Here is a 27,351-nt window from a genome sequence, read left to right on the forward strand (position 1 = left end):
CACTATCTTCAGAACTATTTGGAATGTGTTTCAGGCTCTTTGTGAGATCTGTCCTTTTTTCTTTTTAAATTAACTTGCAAAATGCAGGGCAAGGTGTGATAAGAGAAGAAAAGTTACAGAAAACAATAGATAAGGGATGAGGAAAATGCTCTGCCCTTTACCTTGCCCTCTGAACTTCTGCTCTGGCTGTACTGCTGAGATTCTTTCCCCTTCTCAGAAGCCTGGGCCTGACTTTTCCAGGCAGTTCCATCTGTCCCAGGTTCCATTTGAAGAGTGTTCCTACAGAGAGCTTTCCCACACCTGTCCATTTTACCACCTCTGTACTGAAAGTTCAGTGCCCACAAGAAAACTACGTTTGTGTATTTATGAATCTGGGCAGAATGATAAAGAAAAGTAGTTACAAAGGTCCTTTCCTTCAAAGTAATAGCTTAAGAGTAGTCTTTTGGTCTGAACAGGTCTGCTGTCAGTATTTTACTAATGGGTAATTTTACTAGAATGGTCAGGTGAGGTGAGTGGGAAAAGGCAGACCCACAGGAGGCTGCTCAGGGCCTAATTTTGAACAAGAAGTCTCCAACTGTTTCTGTTCATATCACATTCAGAAAAAAATGTGCTTTTTTTTTTGTTTTTTTTCTGATCCACTGCAGAGTGATAATGTGAGAAATTTACTTTTGAATTTTTATTCTTCTACAATGGGGAAAAAAAAAATCAATCGGTGGACCCACTTTTAATGTTTAAAAACAAAACATCTTTTTAAAAAGCTTACCACAGAGGTGCCTGAGCGGCTCAGCTGGTTAAATGTCGGACTTGGTTTTGGCTCAGGTCATGATCTCATGGTTCGTGAGATCGAGCACCCCTCCCTCATATCGGGCTTCAAACTGACAGTGAGGAGCCTGTTTGGGATTCTCTCTCCTTCTCTCTGCCCCTACCGTGATACTTCTCTCTCTCTCTCTCAAAATAAATAAACTTAAAAAAAAGTTTACCACACATAGCTACTTATTTTATATATACATGGAACTGTTTGTTACCAGATGCATAGTTATTAAATAAGATAAAAAGAAAAAATTAAAATTAAATACACTTTAAAAAATGAAAGCTTTCTGCATCATATGGTACTTCAGTTTGCCATCCTACAAATTGTGACCATTCAGCCATGCATTCAGTATGCCTCCAATTTACTGTAAGGGACATTTACTGTAAGCCTCCTACATGCCAGACATTGTATTAGGGGATAAGACACAGGATGGTCCCTATTATGAATGGGGCATTCCATGCTTTTTCCACCCTAACTGGATTTCTGGATCTTTCTCCTCATCTCTAACACAGAAGTTGTCTGTTCCAAACCAGACACACCGCTCTCTAGTTTTCATTCCTGTAACTATCAGATGAAAAATTGCTACATACTTCCAGATTAAAAGATGTCTAAATCCCCTCAAAGCTGAAACTTATTTCCATATCAAATATGGCTCTATCTCCAACCTGCTAATCTGTTCTGTATATAAGCAAACAATACCTAAAAACACTATCTGATCAAAATGCAGTTGCACAGTGCTAAATAATTGGTAATTGGGAAGGACTAAACACTTAACATACTGAAAACTTGATAAAAATTCAACAAAGTGGAACATTAAAAATCAGTAATAGTTTCTCCATTTGGAGACCTCTACAAATAACTGATAGGGATACTTAAGGGAAATGGTGTAGACATCTACTAGTAAGGAGTAATCTTAAAAAAATATTCTAGGGCCACCTGGGTGGCTCAGTCGGTTAAGGGTCCACCTTCAGCTCAGGTCATGATCTCGTGGTTCATGGGTTTGAACCCTGCATCGGCTCTGTGCTGACAGCTTAGAGCTGGGAGCCTGTAGCGTGTTTCAGATTCTGTGTGTGTCTCTCTCTCTGCCCCTCCCCCGCTAGTGTTCTGCCTGTCTCTTAAAAATAAACGTTAAAAAAATTTTTTTTTTAATTCTAGAAAAATTGCAATTTTTGGTGACTGCTGAAGCAAAGTAGTTGTTTTCTCTTTCAGTCTTTAATAAGTGACAAGCTGTTTCAAACTTAAGCATAAAATAAATTATTAACCAAAGTAAGCTTTAGGGTTTTTGTGCTGTGCCAAATTTCTCTACTCTCCAATCCTCAACTTTTTATAAAGGAAACATGAAAAGGAACTTTGAAATGCATTGCAAAATATGTCAAAACCTATCTTTAGTGCCACTGTGCCCTGCTGCTTGAATCTAGCATTCTTACTACATAGTGAAAAAAAGCTTTGGTTCTTTTTTCCTCCAATTGTCAGGGAAATTAAAATTTGAAGCACTGTGTAGCACTAAACCCAACCATCATAGGAGAAATGTAAAATGTGTGAAAATTAGAAAGGATTTAAACTGGGGCACCTGGGTGGCTCAGGTGGTTAAGTGTCCAACTTCGGCTCAGGTCATGATCTCGAGGTGAGTTCAAGCCCCATGTGGGGCTCTGTGCTGACAGCTCAGAGCCTGGAGCCTGCTTCGGATTCTGTTTCTCCCTCCCTCTCTCTGCCCCTCCCCCCGTCATGCTCTGTCTCTCTGTCTCTTACAATGAACAAACATTAAAAAAAAATTGAAAAAAAAAAAAAGAAAAAAAGAATTTAAACTCAGGTTTGTTGAACCCTTAACAAATCTTACACACACCTGAAATGACATCTGTAACAAATGCCTTAGGAAAGAGGTAAATAATACTGTGAAAGCAATCTGTGCTTCTGAAATCCTACTGAAATTTTTTTCAAGTGAGTGGGTGTATTGGAAGAACATTAATGTGGCACAGAACTTATTCAGTTCTTTTATGAACATAAATAAAATTGTCTTAACATAAGCTGGAATCAGGAAGACTGATCCATCCAAATCCCCATGCATTTTAGTTTCTCTGCCATCAACTATGATCACTGGAGCACTGTTTACATAACTAGTATACTGCTTATCCCTTTTAGAGAAGCGAAACGCAAATGTCTGGTTTCTGCTTTTGTTAGTGTAGTTAATTAGGAACTTGGGTTGTTTGCTAGAAGAACATATACCCTTAATTATTTAAACTTGTAGATTCTTTTTTTTTTTTTTTAATTTTTTTTTTTTCAACGTTTATTTTTATTTTTGGGACAGAGAGAGACAGAGCATGAAAAGGGGAGGGGCAGAGAGAGAGGAAGACACAGAATCGGAAACAGGCTCCAGGCTCTGAGCCATCAGCCCAGAGCCTGACGCGGGGGCTCGAACTCACGGACCGCAAGATCGTGACCTGGCTGAAGTCGGACGCTTAACCGACTGCGCCACCCAGGCGCCCCATTAAACTTGTAGATTCTTAAAAATGTGTGTCTATTGCACAGATTTAAGAGAGCACTTAAAATGTTATTATCAAATACCCTATTTCTTCTCCCCAACTGTTGTTACTTAATGGGAAATGGTGATGAAATACAAAAACACAGTAAGTGAGGCCATCAGTGAGGTAAACAATTGTCTATATGCCCATCCATGGAATGTAATTGTTTACACAGTATCAAAAAAAAAAATGCCTTAAGGATTTCCTTTGACCCAAGAGATTCAGCCTCAGGTTCCTAACCTAGACAACCTCAGAGCCCTGTCAAGGATCCCAATCTATTATTCTCATACCTTTTTGAGGTATCTCCTGGCATCCCAAACTGGAATTTTGGCCTTCAAATTAGAAAAATCTCTATTTCTAGAGATCATCAACCACCTCGCTAAAATATTCTGGAATGTCCACGTCTATTCCAAAGGTATAGACAGCATGCAGGCATTATTTATTTATCCCTTGTCTAGAGTTCTTTAACATTAGAAAGGGCCCAAAATAAACATCAGATTCTAATTTTTTAGTCTAACAAGTACCTAGAAATCCGCTAGACATCATTTCCAAGGTAGTTTCAGTCTCAGGATCAGTGCAGAATGTTCAGTATGACAATGTATCTATAAAACAGAACTGTCCTCTTAACTGCTGTTGAAAGCTCTGTCTCCTATAGATAAGATTTTGCATACTATTTTGAGTTATAAAGCCATAGCATTACCTTCTCCTTCTTTGATAATACAAATGCACCAACCACTGGGCAATAAAAGGCCATACGATAGCAAAAGTTAATGCACCAGGAGACATCTCGAAGGGCCACCAAGATGGTCTCTGAGAAAATAAAATAAGCTGTCACCTGTCTACTACATGTATAAACATAAAAAATACCTAATTCATATTTTAGAAAATATACACCTTAATAACAAATCTCAGTCCTGCTAAAGAAGAAAGATATTCAGTATCTCAGAGCATAATTCAGTAAGTAGACTTTTAGGAGTACTTTAGACTTAAACAATAACAAATATATTTTAATTTCAAAGCTCTAAAGGGTAGATTTCATCTGGAATACTTTAAGAGCCTCACATAATCTAAATTTATTGTAAGTTATTGGAAACCCTGGGACTTAGATTTAAGAGAAGAATTTCTTACCTGTGAGGGAGGCTGATGACTGGTCTGTAATGTTGATGATTTTGCCTATAAATACAAATGAAAGTGATTTAGCTTTCACAAAATGAGAAAATAAAAACAGTAATTCTTCTATTTCCTATCTTTTTTTTTTAAAGGCAAAATATTAGTTTAGTATATTTTTCTGTTAACTATGCTGTGATTATCCTGAAACCCATACTGGTCAAATAACAAGGTCCCTTAAATTGCTAGTCAAATAAATATCTTTGACATTTTATATTTTACAGATCAAATTACATAAAATTATCAAAATAAAACCTCAAATTAGTCTACACCGTTACTTCTTTTATACTGTTATTAAATTATTGAACCAGGGGCACCGGGGTGGCTGTCGGTAAAGTGTCCAACTCCTAATTTTAGCTCACGTCATGATCTCAGGCTCCTGAGATCCAGCCCAATTTTAGGCTCCATGCTGAGCATGGAGCCTGCTTAAAATTCTTCCTCTCCCTCCCCTTGCCCCACTAATGCACTCTCTCTCTCAAAAAAAAAAAAAAAAAAATTATAAATCAACTTTTCTTATTAATTTCCATACAAATTACCTTTTACACACATATCCAAAAACTGCAGCCTTATTATTAAAATTATAAATAATATTCAAAGATCTGTGTTGCAAAGTCATGATAAGTTGCAACACAAGAGGTATGGCAGATTTGAGAAATAAACTGTTAGTGTTGAGGTTTGTTTTTTAACTTTTCCCCAGCTTTACTGAGTTATAATTGATAAATTATATAAATTTATGTGATGATTTGATGTGTATATACACTGTGAAATGATTACAATAATCAAATGAATTAACACATTCCTCATCGCACATAGTTAACTTTTTTGGGCAGGGGGAGGAGTATTGTAGGGTTTTCAATGAGATATCTAAACTAAGTCGAAAAATTTCAAATTAATTTAGGAAACTTATATCCCAATTTGGATCACAAAACAAGTTTCCTTATAATAGTTGTTGGAAACTTATTAGTGCCATTTGTCCATTTATTATAACATGAGAGAAATGGTATGAAAATTAATGAGATCATTCATTCGTTCATTTAACAAATATTTACTGAGCGTCTATTATGTACCAGTTACTACTCTGGGCATTAGACATAAAACAGGAAGCAAAATGACAAAAAGTGCTGTCCCAGTGGAGCTTAAACTGTAATGGAGAGATACAAATAGTAATGAATAAATCAGTAAAATATACAGTGCATCAGGCAGTGATAAACACCATAAAGAAAAATAAAATAGGGAGAGGAGATGAGACATGTTAGAGGAGTCGTCTTGAAACTTTACATACAATGAACAAGGAAGGCTTTCATGACATTTGAGCAAAGACCTAAACAAGAAAGCTGTATGCTAAGTGGCTAACAGGGGGGAACAATCTTCTGTACACAGGCAGTAGCAAGTACAAAGACCCAGGGTGGGAGGGAGCCTTCAGGCAGGTTCAAGGCACAGCACTGAGGTCTGTATGCTGAAACAACCTAAGGAAGTGGTGGGAGGAGACAGGCTTTAAATTTACTTGTTGTGGGTAATTTGATCTCAAGGACCCCAGTATACCCTACTGGTAAAACTCTTTCTTAGTTGCCTCTAGATGGTACATTAGTCCTCACAGACCATTAAGGTGTTAAAGAAGTATACTCAAATTGCCAAGTGCTGAAAGAATCTGGACAAGGTAACCATTTTTATATTAGTTGTAATTGTACCTTGTAGGCATAACAACATTTAACCCAGAGATTTACCTTAAAATGTTTCTTTAGACTAAATGGAATAAAGGGTAGAGTTACAAAACTGGGCTCCAGGTATATGATGACTTATCCAAGGTCACATTAGTGTGATCTTGAATGGAACTCGAGGGGATCAAATCCCAATGCAATGACACAGCTATTCTTCATTAAAGCAGCAACTACTAACAAATACTAAGGTAGAATCAGAACTCTACCTTAGTAGATGTTGATCATTAGTGGATTTTTTTCCTAAATAATAAAGGGTCTGGAAAGGCAAATGAAGATTCCCAAAGACCCTTGCTCATATCTACGAAGCACTGACACTAGCTGTATAATTAACAGTACGAGTTTTTGCTTTAATATTTACCCATACCTGTTGTTAAAGAAAAATACAATCAGTGACACTTGTGAAAGCACAGTAAGGAAGACTTTATTCAAGGGAAAAGGGGCTATCACTGGGTATAGGGACTTCTACAGTCAGGGGGAGACAGACTGGGCTCATTTCCCAATACAGTATGGGCAAGGGTGAATTTAGTGTAAGGAGGAGGGCTGAGATCAGTGGGTGGAAAATTCCTAAGAGGGAACATCAGGGGTAAGGGAGATTCTAGTTAAACTGATCTAACAGGATTCTTGCTGAAGATGGGCCCAGGTGTTCAGAAAGTACCTGGGGGAAGGCAGAGGCTGAAGAGCCTGTCTGGTTAAACTGACTGAGCAGGGTTCTTGATGAAACTGGATTTTACAAAGAAGAAGTGAAGAGATGCCTAAGAGAAGGTTCAAGAGTCTGATTGAAGTTTAATTGAACAAAGAATCTTTGTTGGTATCAAGTGGCTTTTATGTAGCTTTGACATAGTCAGAAATTCTATTTACCATTCTATTCCTGGATTAAGCTAAGGATTACTGAATTTTTTTGAAAATATTTTTGAAAGGAAAAATCCCACACAATTGTAACCACTGCAAAGAAACTATGAAGACAGAGAATTATTTAAGTTAGGTCCTCTCTAAGGCTGTGAACTTCCTGAGGGAAGAAACCAAGCAGTCTTATTATCATTGTTATTGTCACCACCATCATCTCATGTGACAATATGTAAATATCACATGAATGTTCCAGGCACTGTACTATGCATTTTAATTTATCCTCTGAACAATCCTATGATGTAGGTATTATTAGTATTTTCATTTAATAGATAAAGAAACTGAGACACAGAAAAGTAAAGTAACCTAATTGAAGATCAAACAATAAGTGGCAGAGGGCACCTGGGTGGCTCAGTCGGTTAAGCGTCCGACTTTGGCTCAGGTCATGATCTCACTGTTCATGAGTTTGAGCCCTGCATCAGGCTTTGTGTGGACAGCTTAGAACCTGGAGCCTGCTTCAGATTCTGCGTCTCCCTCTGTCTCTGCTCCTTCTCCCGCTCACACTCTGTCTCTCTCTCTCTCTCTCTCTCTCTCAAAAATAAAGAAACGTAAAAAAAAAAAAAAAAAAAAAAGCCTAAAAAAAAATAAGTGGCAGAGTCAGGATTTGAAACCAGGTAGTTTGTTCTAAGGTCTGCTACCCAGTGCTGTCTCCCTTTTCATTTATGTGTCCACTACCCAGAAAAGTATCTGGTATGTGGCCATTCACCAAATATTCATTGAGTGAATGAATCTCAGACACTTGCTGTGATGGAAAGTGCACTGCATGAGAAATCTGGAAAGTTTAGTTATAGAACTGGCTTTGCCACCAATTAAGAATCTCTGTATCTCTCCTTCAGAGAGATATCTCTCTGTATCTCTCCTTCATCTGCTGAACTAGAGGTACTGAACTAAATTTCCTTTAGTTCTACAATCTACTACTACTTTGCCATCAATTTACTTCTTTTCTTCATCCAAATGAATTATGCAAAAAAAAATTTCGGGGGGGTGGGGTGCAAAAAGGTGATCTTATTAAAGCATGGGGACAGGACCCACGGGCAGGAAGAGCTGCTGTGAATAATGCAAATTTTAAGGAAAAAGTCCTTAACATGTCAGAATCTTTTTTTGGTTTGTTTTATGTAAGACAAGAGTGAAAAAGAAAACTTCGAAAGATAAAAAAATCAAAAGAACTTTTAGCAGAATTTCAATACCAGTGAAGACATTAAATGTATACAAATTACTCTTTTAAAAAGTCACAGCATAAACTATTCAACATGGAGGTAGAGGTCAATAAGCTGGAACTGATGTTCCTGAAAGCTGACTCTGATCTGGATTACTTTCAATACAGGCTGGAATATGAAATCAAGAGTAATCATCCTGATACAGCATGCAAGAAAAATCCAGTTACACTCTTAAAGGAATTAATTGTCAGCATAAAGTCTGGATATCAAGCTTTGTATGCATGCTTTAAACCAACTGCTGTAGAGCAGGAAGAGATTAAAAATCACATTTGTGCTACTGTTGATAAGACTATGACCGTGACACAAGAACTACAAAAGTGAATAGATGTGGAGCTGTCACCACTGACTAAAGAAAACTGTGGCAGAGCAACTAAAATCTTTCACGTCACAGTTATGAATAAGTGGACTTGGAAAAGGGAATTCTAAAGGGAATTCTAATGGAGAGGGGACCCATTCCAGAAAGATTTAAGAAGATGTCTTGTTAGCACTTGATGACTAGAAGTGGGGGATGGAGAGCAACTTTTGGCTTGGGTGACTGGATACTAATGCCTTCCACAAGAGAGGGTCCTATAACACGGGCAGACATTATATGAATAAAGTTCAGCCAAAAAGATGGAATGGGAATAAAGGGATTTAAAAATATATGTGCATGTAGGGTCTTATAATTTCACGAAAGGAAGTCATGTAACAGTATTTTGCATTTATTTGCTTTTGTGTAATTGGGATAAAATGGATGTCCTGGCCTATTGTAAAAGGATAGTTATGTACTATTGTTCAGTCAGATATGAGTGAGCATGCTTTGGAAATTAAAGGATAGAAAATAAATAAATAATTAGTCACAGAATAAGAAAAGGCAGACTACTGGAACAGTAATATTCAATAATACTAAATGAACGAATGAGCTTTCCATCATGGTTAGCTATTCTTTAATATAGTTTGTATTAATCTAGGGATAGTTGACAAGATCATGGGCCTTAAATATATTTTTTCTCAAGCTAATACAGAAAGTAGATTTTATTATTAACGAAAGATACAAATAATCAACAAGGTGTTCATAGGCTCATGAACATCAACAAAGTCACAATCTAAGTGATGATAAAATGTACTTGACAATCATTGAAACATGTACAATAGAGAAACCTTGTGATAATCTGAGTTACTCAAAGGATAAAAAAGCTAAAATATTCATAGGAGTTGTTTAAAAAGCCTACAGTAGTAGTTTCTTTAAATGAATCTGTATTTAATTTGTTTATCATGGAACTGAAGCACATCTTTGATTAACTAACTTAATATCTTAATTAACTAACAATATCTCTTACAGCATGATGCTTCAATGCTATATGTGTTTTTTTTTAAATGTTTATTTTGGGGGGGGGAGGGAGAGAGAAAGAGACGGGGAGGGGCAGAGAGAGGAGACACAGAATCCGAAGCAGGCTCCAGGCTCTGAGCTGTCAGCACAGAGCCCAACATGGGGCTCGAACCCACAAACCATGAGATCATGACTTGAACCAACCTGAGCCACCCAGGTGCCCCCAGTGCTATATAATGGGTCAGACAGCCTGTTTAGTTGCCTTTTTCTGCAATAAACATTACTCCAAGAGGAACAAGTCAGAGGACAAATGGGGCACAGCACTAGTAGCCATCTGAAGGCTCTGCAGCCAAGTCCTGGGATCATCACAGCCAAATCCAGGATTATCACAGCCCAGCCCCAAACTGTGAACCAAGATGAACTAGCCCTTCCCCTGAACCTTTTTCCTTTCCTTTAGTACCTCCTCCATACTTAACTGTCTAGTTTTATTCAGTACAGAAAGAGCACTGATCTAGGATACAGGATGCCTGGGTTCTGCTTTAGTTTCTGCAATGACTTGTTATAGTGCATTTTCAAAGGTTTAATATTCTTACTCTTCCAGGGTTAAATAACTGCGAACATCAAACTATGACTCTACATTCCTCTCTGGCTTTAAAATTTTGATCCTACAACTAATTTACACTAAAGAATTGGTAACTTAATATACTCTCTCTACAGCATTTTATTTTTATTTTTTTTAATTTTTTTTTTTCAACGTTTTATTTATTTTTGGGACAGAGAGAGACAGAGCATGAACGGGGGAGGGGCAGAGAGAGAGGGAGACACAGAATCGGAATCTACAGCATTTTAAAAAGAAGTCAAGGGGCGCCTGGGTGGCTCAGTTGGTTAAGCGTCCGACTTTGGCTCAGGTCATGATCTCACAGCTTCTGGGTTCGAGCCCCGCATAGGGCTCTGTGCTGACTGCTCAGAGCCTGGAGCCTGTTTCAGATTCTGTGTCTCCCTCTCTCTCTGACCCTCCCCCGTTCATGCTCTGTCTCTCTCTGTCTCAAAAATAAATAAACGTTAAAAAATAAATAAATAAATAAATAAAATAAAATTAAAAAAAAATAAAAAGAAGTCAAGATAGAGGACAATGTTTACTACAAAAGAGTGACTCCTTAATGATGAACTCTAAAGCACTAGTTATGGTTTATTACTTCCTTGAACTGCACTATATAACATCCCTTTAAAAAAAATTTTTTTTTAATTTATTTTTGAGAGTGTGCATGTGCGCGCGCACACACACACACGCATGCACGCACAAGCGGGGGAGGGGCAGAGAGAGGGAGGGAGACACAGAATCCGAAGCAGGCTCCAGGTTCTGAGCTGTCAGCACAGAGCCTGATGTGGGGCTCGAACCCATGAACTGCGAGATCATGACCTGAGCTGAAGCTGGATGCTCAATTGACTGAGCCACCCAGGCACCCCAAGTTCTTTTTTTAAAGTTTATTTACTTATTTTGAGAGAGAGAGAGAGAAAGACAGAAACACAGAGAGAAAGAGAAAGAGAAAGAGAAAGAGAGAGAGACAGAGAGAGAATCCAAAGCAGGCTCCACGTTGTCAGTACAGAGCCTGATGCGGGGCTTGATCTCATGAACTGTGAGATAATGACCTGAGCCAAGATCAAGAGTCTAGACACTTAACCAACTAAGCAACCCAGGAGCCTCTCTCTCTTTTTTTTTTTTTTTTTAAAGATTTTATTTTGAAGTAATCTCTGCACCCAATGTGGGGCCTGAACCCACAACCCCGACATCAAGAGTCCAATGCTCCACTGACTGAGGCAGCCAGGAGCCCCTTAAAAGCTCTTCCTCTTCTATTACCAAGCACCCTACTTCTACCCCTAACAAGGTACTGGTAATTTTACACTCGAAAAATTTTCTATGAAGTGGTAGTTAGCTTTTGGATCAGTCTTTTCTTAAATAACCAATATTTTCAAAAGTAGATCCTTTTTATTTTTTATGATTTTTGAAAAATTATTTATTTTTTAAGTAATCTCTCCACCCAATGCAGGGCTCAAACTCACAACCTGAGATAAAGAGTCACATGCTCTATCCACTGAGCCAGCCAAGCGCCCCTAGATCCTTTTTATTAAAAAAAAAAATCATTACATTGATTTATATAAATCTGATCAACACAGATTACACTTACATGCTGTTATACAGGATCAACAGTGGAAGAAGACAAATTCAAAAGCTCACCTGCGAAGCAGTTAGCGTTTCCAGTTTATGAAGTCTCTGAAGGACGTTCTGCATATCCTCCTGCAGGCGCATGAGGACGAGAGCAATCTGTTCATTTAGGCTGCCTCTTGACCCTCTGTCTGAGCCCCAGCGTTCCCCATCACCTCCACTTCCCACTTGCCGACCCTTGGATCCTTCACTCAAGTGTTGCATTCTATGCCCTATTTTAAGAGAGCAAAATCAGTTAGTTTTAAATAATTCTTACAAAAGTAGAAAGAGTGTGTTTTATTCATTTTCCTGTGTTATTTCTTTGAGATGTAAATCTCCAAAGCAGAGTGGAAGCAATCAGGAAGTACACAAAATACCAGGAGCAAAGAAGTAGCTATAGAAGCTTCTACTGATATTGATATAATCAAAGATTCTCTTCGCTAATGTTTTACAATGTACTTACTACACTAGTACATGACAAAATGCATATTAATTCACACATAATTCACATATTTGAGATGCATTCTCAAAAATTCTTTACTAATAAGGTAAAAAGATTGAAGAAATTCAAAGGGTACTTTTTTTTTTTAATGTTTATTTTTCAGAGAGACACACAGAGAGAGCATGCACACGTGTGCACATGAGCGGGGGAAGGGCAAAGAGAGAGAGGGAGACAGAGAATCCAAAGCAGGCTCCTGGCTGACAGTAGACAGCTGGATGTGGGGCTCAAACTCATGAACGGTAAGAGCATGACATGAGCCAAAGTTGGATGATTAACCAACAGAGCCACCCAGGTGCCCCAAACCCAAAAGGTTTTTAAATGTATTTCTCTTTTTATAAATTCTATTGCACTTACCACTACTAAGATTTTGTCATATATCCATTCATTATTTTTCCCATGCATGTATTTATAGAATAGGCATTACCCCAACACATAATTTTGTGTTCTTCTCTTTAAAAATATCATAAATGTTTATCTGCATTTTTACATTTTATTACAAAAACACTGAAATGGCTACATAAATTCCCCAGCATGGCCATGAATGAATTTACTCAATCGTTCTCCACTTTTGGATAAGATAATTCCAAATTTTTGCAATTACAAATAATACTGACATGGGGCACCTGGGTGGCTCAGTTGGTTGAGCATCTTACTCTCGATCTCAGCTTAGGTCATGGTCTCATGGTTCATGGGATCGAGCACCATGCCGGGCTCTGTGCTGGGAGTGCAGAGCCTGCCTCTCTCTAAAAATAATAAATAAACATTAAAAAAAAAAAAAACAAAACAGGGGCATCTAGGTGGCTCAGTCAGTTAAGCATCTGATTTTGGCTTAGGCCACGATCTCGCAGTTCATGAGTTTGAGCCCCACGTTGGGCTCTGTGCTGACAGCTCAGAGGCTGGAGCCTGCTTTGGATTCTGTGTCTCCCTCTCTCTCTGCCCCTCCCTCGCTTGCACTCTGTCTCTCTCTCTCTCTCAAAAATAAATAAACGTTAAAAAAAACAAAAAACAAAAAACAAATAACACTGCAATGAATGTCTTTGTATATAAATTCTTGCCCAGATGTCTGCTGATTTCTTTAGAAAAAACAGAATCAAAAAAGGAGAGTTACTGGGTCAAAGGATGACAAGTTAGTAGAAGTTCTTAATGAGTGTTACCAAGGTATTTTTCAGAAAGTTTTATATTGCAGCATATAAAAAGCACTACTGTGCCTAAATGGAGTTTATGAGTTTCTATATGTTTGCTAATACAATAGATAAGTTTTGTTTATTTTGTTTTAAATAATAAACAGGAAACGGTTTGCCTCATTGCCCTTTGGCATTCTGGAGCCCTACAGCAGCAACTGGATTCCCAAAGCTGCGCTTGCAACAAGCAGTGTTTGTTCTTGCAAAAGAAATGGAATGAGAGCTGTTTGTCAAGTTAAACTTCAAAGAGTACACTGAGGTGTTGTGCCTGATGTTATTTTCTTTGCTTTTTTGAAAACGTTTATTTATTTATTGTGAGAGAGAGAGCATGCGCACAAGAGGGGCAGAGAGAGAACCCCCATGCAGGCTCCACCCTGCCAGTGCAGAGTCCGATGCAAGGGCTTGATCCCATGAACCCCGAGATCATGACCTGAGCTGAAATCAAGAGTCAGATGCTCAACTGACGGAGCCACCCAGGCACCCCTGATGCCATTTTCTAGAAGACCTCTACTCTTGTATTGAAAGGAAGTAAATTTTGAAGTGGTTCTTCAAGAAAAGAACCACTTCAGCTATTGGTATAGAATTTACAAGGGGAAAAAAGGTGGCAAGTCTGGTCTGTGGCTTAGTTTTTTTTCCTTCATCCTTAAGAAATTGAGATATTCAGGAAACAAAAATAATATAAAAACAGGGAGGGGGGGCGCCTGGGTGGTGCAGTCGGTTAAGCGTCCGACTTCAGCCAGGTCACGATCTCGCGGTCCGTGAGTTCGAGCCCCGCGTCAGGCTCTGGGCTGATGGCTCGGAGCCTGGAGCCTGTTTCCGATTCTGTGTCTCCCTCTCTCTCTGCCCCTCCCCCGTTCATGCTCTGTCTCTCTCTGTCCCAAAAATAAATTAAAAAACGTTGAAAAAAAAAATTAAAAAAAAAAAAAACAGGGAGGGGGATGAAACAGAAGACAGTCATAAATATGGAGAACAGACTGAGGGTTACGGGAGGGGTTGTGGGAGGGGGGATGGGCTAAATGGGTAAGGGGCACTAAGGAATCTATTCCTGAAATCATTGTTGCACTATATGCTAACTAATTTGGATGTAAATTAAAAAAAATAAATAAAAAATAAAAATTGTTTCTCCAAAAAAAAAAAAAGAGATTCATATATTCTGTGACGGCCTGTCAGTGGGTACTGATGACACTAGAGAATTACTCTTCTCTGTTCACTTTACTATATCCTATGTCATTGTCAGCTTTCAAACAAGCCTTCGCAAAGACAGAATTAATCAGACCATTCCCCTGTTATGGTAAATCCCCATCTCCAGTCATTATCTAATTACTCATTTTTTTTTCTTCAGAGCACTTATCATTCACAAAGGATCTCAATTATTTACATATTTACTGTCAGCTCCCCTTTACTGGAACATGAGCTCCGCAAAAAGAGGGGCTTTGTCCTGTTCTCTATAGCAGCCCCGGGATCCAGAACAGGGCCTGACAAAGACAAGCTCAATAAGATTTGTTTAATGCTGAGGCAGATTTACGGTAAGGCTCACGAAGCTTCACTTCAGGGGCTGCCACTTGTATGGACCCCTGTGATTGCTGGGAGTTGTAATGTTTTGTAGGCGGGGTTGTCAGGGTTGTCAATAGAAAGCCTTTCATACCTGCAATTTTGGTAAATTGCCTAAAGAAAGGGATCTGAATCCAAGGCTCTAGTAATATGTTGTGATCTTTCTCTTCTTCATTAAGTACTCACAATTTGGTATATGTTAAAATGGTAATTTTTAAGAATAATGTTCTTAATACCATTAATCTTCTCTTTTCTTCCCCGTCTTCATTTGTTTTATTTTATGTAGATTTTTTTCAATCAGAAATGCAGCTAATCCTTTAACTTTTTATGACCTCATGAAATTATGCAGGGATTTTCCTTTTTTTAAGTGTACAATATAATGATTCAATACTTGTATATATTGTAAAATGATCACTGCAATAAGTTCAGTTAACATCTGTCACCATACAGTTACAGATTTTTTTTCCCTGTGATAATTTCTAAGACTTTTCTATCTTAGCAACTTTCTTTTTTTATTTTCTTTTAGAAAGACAGGTTGCAAGCCAGGGAGGGGGCAGAGGGGAAGAGAGAGAAAGAATCCCAAGCAAGCTCCATGCTCAGCTCTGGAGCCCACCATGGGGTCCGATCCCATGACCCTGGGATCATGACCTAAGCCGAAATCAAGAGTCGGATGTTCAAATGACTGCACCAGCCAGGCGCCCCAATCTTAGCAACTTTCAAATATGCAATACAGGTCTGATTAACTACGGACACCATGCTGTATGTTACATCCCCATGACTTACTTATTTTATAAATGGAAGTTTTTACCTTTTGACCCTGTGACCTGTTTCATATCCCCTTCACACCTGCCTCTGGCAATCATCAATCTATCCTATCTATTTCTGTGTCTATAAGCGTGGTCTTTTGTTTTTGTTTTTTTAGATTCTACATATAAGTGAGATCATATGGTATTTGTCTTTCCATTAATTATCTTTTCTGACAGTCCCTACTCATTCCTAACTATAAACCATCATAAATTAATACACACACACACACACACACACACACACACACACACACACCCCCTTTGCTTCCCTCCTCAACTCTATTCTGTTACCTGATCACATTATCATTCTTAATGTTTACCTTTTTTTTTTTAACTTTAAAAATATGTTTATTTGTTTATTTTGAGAGATAGAGTGGGGGAGAGGGGCAGAGAGAGAGAGAGGGAAAGAGAGAATTCCAAGCAGGCTCTGTACTGTCAGCGCTGAGCCCGATGTGGGTCTCGACATGGGTCTCGACCCCTCAAACTGTGAGATCCTGACCTGAGCTGAAATCACACATCAGACCCTTAAGCAACTACGCCACCCAGTCACTCCTTAATGTTTGCCTTTGTATTGTTAAATGTTCTTTTATCTCTATTACTTGATTTGTCAGTTTTAAACAATATCTTTTGACTTAAGTAGGGAAATGTGCAAAAGACACAATTCAAATTTTTACCTACAGTAGGAAACAAAAGCAGAGGGGCATTTGGAGGAACCATTAACTGACTGTTCAAGAAGGACATAAATTTGGCTACTTCAAAAAACTGCATAAAAGATATAGAAATGGAATGTTTTCTCCTATACCTTCAGAGATCACACTACTATGCCTTGGGGGTGGGGGTAGAGTCTAAGAAGAGAACTAGGTAAATTGAGAGTTCTAATGTCTCTCCTTACCTAAACTTTTCCCTTTTTGCTAATTAGTTTCTAAAGATAGTCAGTCAGCAAGAACAAAAAAGAATACACACCTCTCCCTCTTCTGACATTAGAGAATTCCTCATTTTCTCCACCCCGTCTCTCACGGTGTGGTGCTCCACTGTTACTTCGGCCATCTTCTCCTCCATGCTTTACTTCACCTTTTCCTTCAACTGCTACCACCTGCATATCCCCAATGTTGCCATTTCCTGGAGATCCTTGAACATCTTCAGGAAAACCAGGACTTTCCAAGGGCTGATTGGGATCACCACTCAAGTAATATCGAAATGGTCTGCCGTTTGACGTAAAGCTGTCTAAAGACTACAAATTTAAAACAACACTTAGTTAAAAGCTATAAACATAAGTTTTTGTGACAACAGAAGAATTACTGTTTTTATAAAACTTTTTTCATGTTATGATAGAAAATATTTTTCTAAAAAATGTATTCACCTTCTGCATCCTATATTTAGGAAAGAAATGGGATAGGAATGATTCATCCATGAATAAAGTATTGAGTAGTCTGGCAATGAATTGTTCTCATGAGTCAGTCATTCATCCAAGAGACTTATAAAAATGTCTACTACTCTTGTTCTAGTTACTATGCTAAATTCTAAGGATAATATGAAGAAAGAAATAGCTTGGTAAAGGAGAGAAGTAAGATCATTACAGCATAGTTTGATAAGTAGTATGAAAAACATGGATGAAGGGTGCTTGCTATAGGAACTCACAGGAGGGGTGCCTAACTCATATTGGGGCTCAGTGGAGACTTCCTGGAAGAAATGATATGAATTAAAACTTACAGAATGAGTATAAGCCAAGTCAAAGGTGTAGTAGTGATGACAGCCTGTACCAATAAAGTAGTACTGGGACAGAGGCTGCTTTGAGAACTTCTGAGATTAGAGAATCAATAGGAGTTGAAGACTGAATGTGGGAAGTACGGGAAAGGAAAAGACCAGATGGTTTTGTGATACTCACCAAGATAAGAAATACAGAGGACAAAGGGGTCTCAAGGGAACAGAGACAATGGTATAGTTATAGAGAAGTATAAATTGAGGTTCCTAGGCAAGATGTTTAATAGGTCAGTTAGAATTCAGAAGAGAGATATAGGTTGGAGATAAGAAACATCAGTATATGAGTAATGGCTGAAACCAAGGGAGTAGTCATATTCCTGAAGAACACCAAATTAAGGAGTCAAAGAAGAAGAAAAAATTGAAATCAAGTTATTATGCCAAAGGGCATAATATATAAGAATGGGATATGGGGAGCCTAGGTGGCTCAGTCAGTTAAGCGGCCAACTCTTGGTTTCAGCTCAGGTGATGATCTTGCACATTTTGTGAGTTCGAGCCCCCCATCGGGCTCTGCGCTGACAGTGTGGGGCCTGCTTGGGATTCTCTCTCCTTCTCTCTCTCTCTCTCTCTCTCTGCCCCAACCCCGCCCCGCTCACTCAGTCTCTCTCAAAATGAATAAACTTAAAAAAAAAAAAAAGTATATATGGCAAATATTTCTAAGTTGTACATAGTTCATTGGATATTTAATAAAACATTTGTAATCATTAAAAAAAATCTTAGAAATCTAATCCACCTAGCAAAATTCCAGGTACACTTGTCTGTAATGGTCTACTGGTTGGCAATGATGTTGGAAGAATGTATACATGTATACAGAAAACATATTTCCTATCTCCAAATCTCTTTTCAGTTTCAGAACAGTACCTACAATCCATTATCTATTCCACTAAATGGTTACTCTAGAACCATTTCTATTTTTAGCTTCTACAAAGCAGTAACTGCTAATGATTGAATCTTTCAAAGTTTCAACCTTTTAGAAAGGGATCTATAAGCTACACAATTTATTTAAACTGGACTGAAAACAAAAACTGTAAAATAAAAAAGGTGATTTTCTTTTAAACAATTTGTTTAGTGAGATGAGGCCCTTGAAAGCATGAGGTCTTCTAACATGTTCAAAATTCAGTAAAACCAAAGAGATGCAATGGTTTCACACCATCAACCCTATGGAAAGGACAGAAACCAAGGTAATATAAATACAAGATAAAAACATTACTGTATGCAAAAAGCACCACACCCTTACGCCCGTCAGAATGGCTAGTATCCAAATGACAAGAAATAACAAGTGCTGGTAAGGATATGAAATGAGAACCCTTGTGTACTGTTGGTAGGAATGTAAACTGATGCAGCCACTCTGGAAAACAGTATAGAGCTTCTTCACATAATTAAAAATAGAAATACCATACACTCCAGTAATTCCACTATTGGGTACGTACCCAAAGAAAATGAACACACTAATTTGAAAAGATACATGCACGTCTATGTTTACTGCAGCATTATTTACAACAGCTAAGATAACAGAAGCAGCCCAAGTTGTTTATTGATAGATGAATGGAAAAAGAAAATATGGTATACATATACAATGGAACATCAACTCAGCCATGAAAAAGAATGAAATCTGGCCATTCTTGACAACATAGATAGACATAGAGGATATTAGGCTAAGTGAAATAAGTCAGACAGAGAAAGACAAATACCGTATTATTTCACTTACATGTGGAATCTAAAAAACAAACAAACAAAATCTAAACAAACTCTTAAATACAGAAAACAAACCGGTGGCTGCCAAAGCAGACATGGATGGGGCGGGGTGGGCGGGGAGGATAGGTGAAATAAAGGGGATTAAGAGATACAAACTTCCATTCATAAAATAAGTAAGTGAAAAAGGTGGAAAGCACACCATAAGAAATATAGTCAATAATATTGCAATAGCATTGTATGGTGACTACACTTATCATGATGAGGACTGAGTAATGTACAGAATCACTGAATCAACATGTTGTATGCCTAAAACTAATATAACAGCATATGTCAATTATATTTCAAAACTTAAAAAAGAAGTCAGTGTGTAGAACAGATTTGAAAATTATTCAATTTTCTTGTATGTCAACGTTTCAAACACAGGGTCTAGCATAAAGTTTACCTTCTGTCTCCCCATCTCACCTCCCTCAGGATATTTACAAATATAAATATAGTAACAAGTTAAAATAGTGAAATATTTTTGAACATTCAGAATTTTATACATTTTTTAAATTCACAAAAATAATTCTACATACAAATGTTTATATATTTTAAAAAAATTTTAGAGGTATATCTTCAAAGCCATGAACAGTGTACGTACATCTGCTATTAACAGAACCTATGCACTGTATTCTGACATATCACTTTGAAAATCTGCCAATTAAAAAGTGTCGGGGCACCTGGGTGGCTCAGTCAGTTAAGTGTTTGACTTCGGCTCAGGTCATGATCTCGCAGTTTGTGAGTTCGAGCCGTGTGTCAGGCTCTGTGCTGACAGCTTGGAGCCTGGAGCCTGCTTCGGATACTGTGTCTCCCTCTCTCTCTCCCCCTCCCCTGCTCATGCGCTGTCTCTCCCTGTCTCTTAATAATAAATAAACTTTAAAAAAAAATTTTTTTTTTAAAAAGTGTCATTTTGGGGCGCCTGGGTGGCGCAGTCGGTTAAGCGTCCGAATTCAACCAGGTCATGATCTCGCGGTCAGTGAGTTCGAGCCCCGCGTCAGGCTCTGGGCTGATGGCTCGGAGCCTGGAGCCTGTTTCAGATTCTGTGTCTCCCTCTCTCTCTGCCCCTCCCCCGTTCATGCTCTGTCTCTCTCTGTCCCAAAAAAAAATAAATAAACGTTGAAAAAAATAAATAAATAAAAAGTGTCATTTTTACCTCTTCTTGTCCAAACTGTTCCATGGAATCACAGTAGACCTCACTGTCTGAATCACTTGTCAAATGCTGAATTCCTGAAATATCTTCAACATGATCATCATTTATCTCTGAAAATGAACAAATGTCCAAGTGGGATTATTATTCTCTAACTGAAGAAAAATGCATTTATTCCACTCTCAAAATTTATCAGCTCTATATTATTTTCACACTGGAGACAAATTTATCAAGCCACACTTTTTTCTTTTAACGTACCAAAACTTCCAACATAGTTGATAATTTTTATTTGACAAGATTGTATTTTATCAAGTAATCATACAAAGACACTGTCCAGATCAAACCTTATAAAACAATCTTGTAAGGGAAAACTGACTACCAACTAGGAGGCCTAAATTGGTATGCAACTATGCAAGTTCAGTTGTTACATTAAGTAATTATATTTCTTGTTTTCTTTATGTTTTTATTATTTATTTTTTGAAAGAGTGAGAGAGAGCAAGCTGGGAGGATATGGGGGGGGGAGGGAGGGAGAGAGAGAGAGAGAGAGAGAGAGAGAGAGAGAGAGAGAGGATCCCAAGCAGGCTCCACGCTATCCATACAGAGCTCAACGTGGGGCTCACACTTACAAACTGTTAAGATCATGACCTGAGCTGAAACCAAGAGTCAGATGTTTAACCGACTGAGCTGCCCAGGTGCCCCTCAAAATTTTATTTAAAAAAAAACCATACAAAAACACAATTAAAAATGTCTCAATAAAAATATAAAAGCCCTGCCTCTAATTCACTATCTTTCAAAGCTATACACCCTTATAATATTAATAAACCCTAAGATATTATTGAATAGGAAGTTTTTAAATTCTAAATTGCTCCTAAATATCCTAAAACAATGAAAAGAACACTGCATTCATAGGAAAGAGGCTAGACAGATAATTATCCTGGGACAATACCTTGGTGAGTGCAGACAGCAGTTTTTCCAGTTTGCTCCAAATTTTCATCTACAGCCTTTATTTCTTCAGCATTTTTCCCACTCAAGGAAGCACTGGCATGAATGTCATTCTGTATATCTTGAGTGGAGGTGTCTTTATCATAGCCATTAGTAACAATGATTTCCAAATTCTTATGATCTGCAGATTTCTTCATCATTTTCTTATCTTTTAAAAGAAAGTAGGGAGATTCATAAAAGTTCACAGTAGGTCAACTTCTGTATATATATTCTAATATCAGTAATCATTTCCCCAACCTACCATAATCCCTTTGAATGGTTTCCTACTTGGATCAGAGAGATGGGATACTCCTTGAAAAGGGATTTATTATATGCTGAAAGCTCATTCAAAACTACTTCAGTTCCCTGTGAATCTTCTAGAACCTATCTTATTTTATTTTTAAGTAGGCTCCACATCCAATGTAAGGCTCAAATTCATGACCCCAAGGTCAAAAGTCACATGCTCTACTGACTGAGCCAGCCAGGCATCCCTAGAATCCCCTTTAAAGATAACCTCTCAAGGTCTTTACACTCTCTCAAGCATAGGCAAATTGCCCTATGAGACCCAGAAGTACAAATGGGTCCACATAGTCAATGAAAAGATCCTTTGAAGAAGGTATTATCTGTCATACCCTATTGGAAAGTAAAGGCAAAAGTAAGCCATACGGTTTTAGTGTCTGTCTGCTCCCCTTTCGAAACCAATCTTCCCAGGAATCACTGGTACTCTTACTACCAGTGGGGCCCCCCACCCACAATGCAGTAGCCTATTACTCCAATGTTCTCTCTCCATCAAAACTTCCTATATCTAATTCTCCATTCTATTCTTGACAAGGTATTGAGAGTTTAAACATTTCTCCTCTTCTTGGTAAGCCACATATGCATATTTATATTGGCAACAATACCTAAAATGAATACATTTCTTCTTTTTGTTTCTTTAAGTAAACTATGCCAAACATGGGGCTCCAACTCACAACCCCAAGATCAACAGCTGCATGATATACTGACTAAGCCAGCCCGGCACCCTATAAAATGAATACATTTCTAATGCAGCATTTCAGGCATTACATTTAGAGGAGTGGTCCATTCTTGTTAGTGTTCAATTCTATCTATGCACTTTTGGTCCACAGAAAATATGGTGATAAGGTCAACAGCCCACATCCCACCATACACACTATTCTCATACAACACCAAATCAGTCCCAACTTCTCCATATTCTTTCATCTATTTTTTAAAGATTTTATTCTTAAGTAATCTTTACATCCAACGTGGGGCTAAAACTCAACCCCGAGATCAAGAGTCATGTGCTCTATTGACTGAGACAGTCAGGCGTCCCTTCTTTTATCTAATTGAATGTAAAATTATTTGTTCGTCATCCAAAGATTACCATTAGCACTTTGTTCCGCTCCTTTCACTTCTTCTTGGGCCTCTTCTTCCTCAGACTCAGCTCCACTGTCACTGCTTTCGGCTTTACCATTAACAGTTTTGGCATTTGGAGTAGAAGTCAGAACGTTACCAAGATCTAAAATATGAAATGATCGCTTAATCTCTAGTGCTATAACACACAATCATGCTGTAATTTACAAATAATACTGCCCTTTATAATAACTAATAAAATAATTTTGAAGTAAAAGTTAGAATTTTGACATATATCTGCAAGTATTCTTTTCCTTGATTATACATACATTACATAAAGAAACTCCTTCAGTTTACAACAAAAGTGATAAAGCTATCTTAAAACCTTCCTAAACAAGGCAGAGGGTGAGTTATTTTTAAGTTAATATCAATCAAAATAGAAAAGTTAGAGATGAAGGATCCTCTTTACACACAGTAAATAAAGAGACAGTTGCTATATCCTAGCATACTGAAAACATAAACACAACAATATCATCAATATCATCAACAGAACTACATTTAAAATTTTTTTATCCTTTTTTTACCTTTAAGGCTTTAGGTACACTATCTATATTATTATGTCTTTATATTTATTTTTATTTTAAAGCATCCATTAATGTGATCAATCATTTAAAAAGGCACATTGTCCTACTGGCCAGTCATATCTTGAGAGGAAATTCATCAGAATTTTTCAAATGCTAATATGCATAGGAATCACCTTAGATCTAGTTAAAATGCAGATTCTGGGGGCGCCTGGGTGGCGCAGTCGGTTAAGTGTCCGACTTCAGCCAGGTCACGATCTCGCGGTCCGTGAGTTCGAGCCCTGCGTCAGGCTCTGGGCTGATGGCTCAGAGCCTGGAGCCTGTTTCCGATTCTGTGTCTCCCTCTCTCTCTGCCCCTCCCCCGTTCATGCTCTGTCTCTCTCTGTCCCAAAAATAAATAAACGTTGAAAAAAAATTAAAAAAAAAAATAAAATAAAATAAAATAAAATGCAGATTCTGAATCAGCAAGTCTGGGGTGGCCTAAGATTCTGCATTACCATAAGGCTCCCACATGATGCCAATGCCTTTGGTTACTGTACTTCATTTTGAGAGGGAGGGAATTACATTTCCATCACCCTATAAGATAATAAAGGCCTCCTACGTGGCTACTGGTCAAAAACAGTGGTCTCTCTCTATAAATTTTTGTGCTTCATTTTCACTTACACAAATGCATTTTGTTTTGTTTTTTTAATTTTTTTTTAACGTTTTTATTTATTTTTGAGACAGGGAGAGACAGAGCATGAACGGGGGAGAGTCAGAGAGAGGGAGACACACAGAATCTGAAACAGGCTCCAGGCTCTGAGCTGTCAGCACAGAGCCCGACGGGGGGGGGGCTTGAACCCACGGACCGCGAGATCATGACCTGAGCCAAAGCTGGATGCCTAACCGACTGAGCCACCCAGGCGCCCCCACAAAGGCATTTTGAATGCTTCCCTGCATCTCAAACAATATATTAAATGTCAAAATCTCCATACATTTTAAACAGGTACAGAAGAGTAAAAACTCAACTCTATCATTGCCATTATGTTCTACTCTCTCTTAGAGAACCATGGCAGCATCACAGTTTATAAATCTTGCTCTCTCCCTGACAACCAAGAAAAAGAATAACAACAACAAAAAACAAGAAACAAAAACACCCACCACTCATAGACATCTTCAACAAAACTAAGCAACAGGAAATCTCCCAAACCCCCATTAAATGGCATTTCTGTGATGAGAGGTGTAGAAAGCACAGAGAATTACTCACTAGCCCTACTCAACATCCAAAATTCAGTTCATGACAATAGTCACATGATTATCACAATAGATGCTGACAAAGCATTTGACATGACAATAATGTTGACGAGATTAAAAATGTAAGAGAATTTCCTCAATCTGATAAAGGGCATCTACAAAAATGTACAACTAACATAACAATTAATGTTAAACGACTGAATGTTTTTTGCTCCTAAAATAAGGAACAAGAAAGAATGAAGAAAAAAATAAAAAAATAAAAAATAAAATAAGGAACAAGACAAGGATGTCTGTTTTTGCCATCTCTGTTTAATATCGTACTAGAAGTTCTTGCCATGGCAATTAGGCAAGAAACATAAATAAAATGCATCCAGATTGAAAAGGAAGAAGTAAGCACATGACATGCTCTGTATACATGAAATCCTAAGGAATCCACCCAAAAACTATTAGAACTAACAAATGGTTTGGCGAGATTGCAGGATATAAGATCAATAAACAAAATCAAGTGAGTTTCTACAAGCTAACAATGAACAATCCAAAAATGAAATTAGAAAATAATCTATAATAGCAGCAAAAAGAATAAAATGCTTCGCAGTACACAAAAGAAAGTCAAAGAATTGTATACTGCAAATGACAAAACACTGTTGAAAGAAATTAAAGAACTAAATAAATGGATTCGAAGACAATATTGCTGAGATGACAAAACTCCTCTAAATGATCTACAATTCATTGCAATTCCTTTAAGAATCTTAGATGGTCCTTTTTGCAAAAATTAACAAGCTGATTCTAAAATTCATATGGAAATGCCAAGGATCCATAATGGTTAAAACAATCTTGAAAAAGAACAAAGTCGGACAGTTCATATTTCCTGATTTCAAAACTATGTATGTATATTATGAAAAAGCCCAAGCAAAACAGATACATCTCTTCTACTGGGCTTAAGTGGCTACTTTTAATATGATTCTTTGTTTAAAAAAAATTTTTTTTTCAAGATTGCAAACTATGAAACACCCATATACTTTGATCTCTGCAGTTAGACTTCTTTTTTTTTTTTTTTCAACGTTTTTATTTTTGGGACAGAGAGAGACAGAGCATGAACGGGGGAGGGGCAGAGAGAGAGGGAGACACAGAATCGGAAACAGGCTCCAGGCTCTGAGCCATCAGCCCAGAGCCCGACCCGGGGCTCGAACTCACAGACCGTGAGATCGTGACCTGGCTGAAGTCGGACGCTTAACTGACTGCGCCACCCAGGGGCCCCTCTGCAGTTAGACTTCTAATATTGTATCTGTAAGAAATAATTTCTTACAGATATACTTACACATATATTTAATGACATTTATACAGGGTTACTTTCAGCAGCATTTTTGAAGATCAGAAGAGGAAACTAATAAGTATAATGCAATAAAAATAAAAAACAACATAAAAAAAGAGGAAACATCTAAATGTCCATTAGAATGGTACAGGTTAAATAAATTATGGTATGGGTCCACATCCCTTACAACTCTTAGGTCCAGATATGATTTAAAATCCAGTTTTCTAATTTTGCAAAGGTCATACACTGTATGTACTATATATTATGTAACACCTTCAACAGAATTTTAAGGCAGCTCCCACTAAAAAAATAATAATAAAGTTTTTACAACAAAACACATGAATAGTCACACTAAATAAAATAAAGACTTAAAACAGCCCCTTGTCATTTCAGAGGTCTGTTCCTCAATTAGTTCATGTCAGGACAGTCTTTCCTCTCAAAGGAATTACAAAAGAATGTTTGGTTTATTAAGTTTTTTGAATTTTTAAATTACAGCCTAGGGATTATGGATCCGAGCCTTTATTATCATTATTCATTCTACCTTGTCTTTATAATTAGTTGTTCAAACATTTGCCTCTAGCCTCATACACTAAAACAGGTCCAGATTTACTCTCCTCTGAATCCTAACAACATGCTTCACACAGAGAAAATATTTAGTATTTTTTCTGCACTAAATAGTACAAATTATAAGGAAGATTATTTGTTAAAATTTGACTCCTTTAGGTAAATCAGATATAGAGGATGTGGTTATATGAGCATTATGCTCAGCAAGCAGTCTATCAATTACAATTGCAGATACAAACTGCAGGTCTTATGACAGACAGGAAGATAACTGTTCTGAAATACCTAATTTCCATCAATTAGTGAAAGGTATCTTGTAAATAGGGATGTCAGGAAAATAAAACACAGGTAATTTTCATTTGAAATAATTCTTACAGGCTCATTTCAGTCTGCTTTCTAAAAAAAAAAAATTAAAGATCAAATGTTTATAGTTAATAACAGCAAATTTACCTATTATTCAACTCTTCTTACTATGTAAAATATAAGCATTTCAATTCTTTCCTGAGAACATGAAATTAGAATTCTAAAAAAAAAAAAAAAAAAAGACCTAGCTAAGTGAATTCACTGACATCTTGTGTCAGGTTGCTATACTGTAATAAACCATACTATAAACATAGCCACGTTAAAATTAGCTAGAAAATAATTTCAGCCATTGTCACTGTTAATGTAACTCAAAAACCAAATCAGAAAGTATGATCTATCAAAATACAACCATGAATTCTGCTACAATTTTGTATACACTTAGTGAATCATTTGTCATGTTTTAATAACTACAGGGTTAAAACTTAAGCATTTATAATATTT

At 37.5% G+C, this 27,351-nt stretch overlaps 1 protein-coding gene across 5 annotated transcripts in view; it reads right to left on the minus strand.

Annotated features, from left to right (window-relative positions):
* The window catches only part of ACBD5 (acyl-CoA binding domain containing 5), a 47,675-nt gene that overhangs the window by 2,733 nt on the left and 17,591 nt on the right, over positions 1-27,351 (minus strand). For all 5 annotated transcript variants that reach the window (XR_005783366.1, XR_005783367.1, XR_005783365.1 and 2 more), the window contains 7 exons: positions 22,892-23,026; positions 21,473-21,676; positions 20,533-20,639; positions 16,851-17,118; positions 11,881-12,080; positions 4,459-4,503; positions 4,031-4,140 (listed from right to left, as the gene is read on the minus strand). Coding sequence is in view for 1 of the 5 variants with exons in the window: in XM_040451147.1 (XP_040307081.1) it covers positions 4,031-4,140; positions 4,459-4,503; positions 11,881-12,080; positions 16,851-17,118; positions 20,533-20,639; positions 21,473-21,676; positions 22,892-23,026 (1,069 nt within the window). In the remaining 4 variants the exon portion in view is untranslated. The remainder of the gene's footprint in view (positions 1-4,030; positions 4,141-4,458; positions 4,504-11,880; positions 12,081-16,850; positions 17,119-20,532; positions 20,640-21,472; positions 21,677-22,891; positions 23,027-27,351) is intronic.

Source organism: Herpailurus yagouaroundi, unplaced genomic scaffold (assembly GCF_014898765.1).
Source record: "Herpailurus yagouaroundi ecotype Mexico unplaced genomic scaffold, PumYag 203, whole genome shotgun sequence".
Taxonomy (NCBI): Eukaryota; Metazoa; Chordata; class Mammalia; order Carnivora; family Felidae; genus Herpailurus; species Herpailurus yagouaroundi.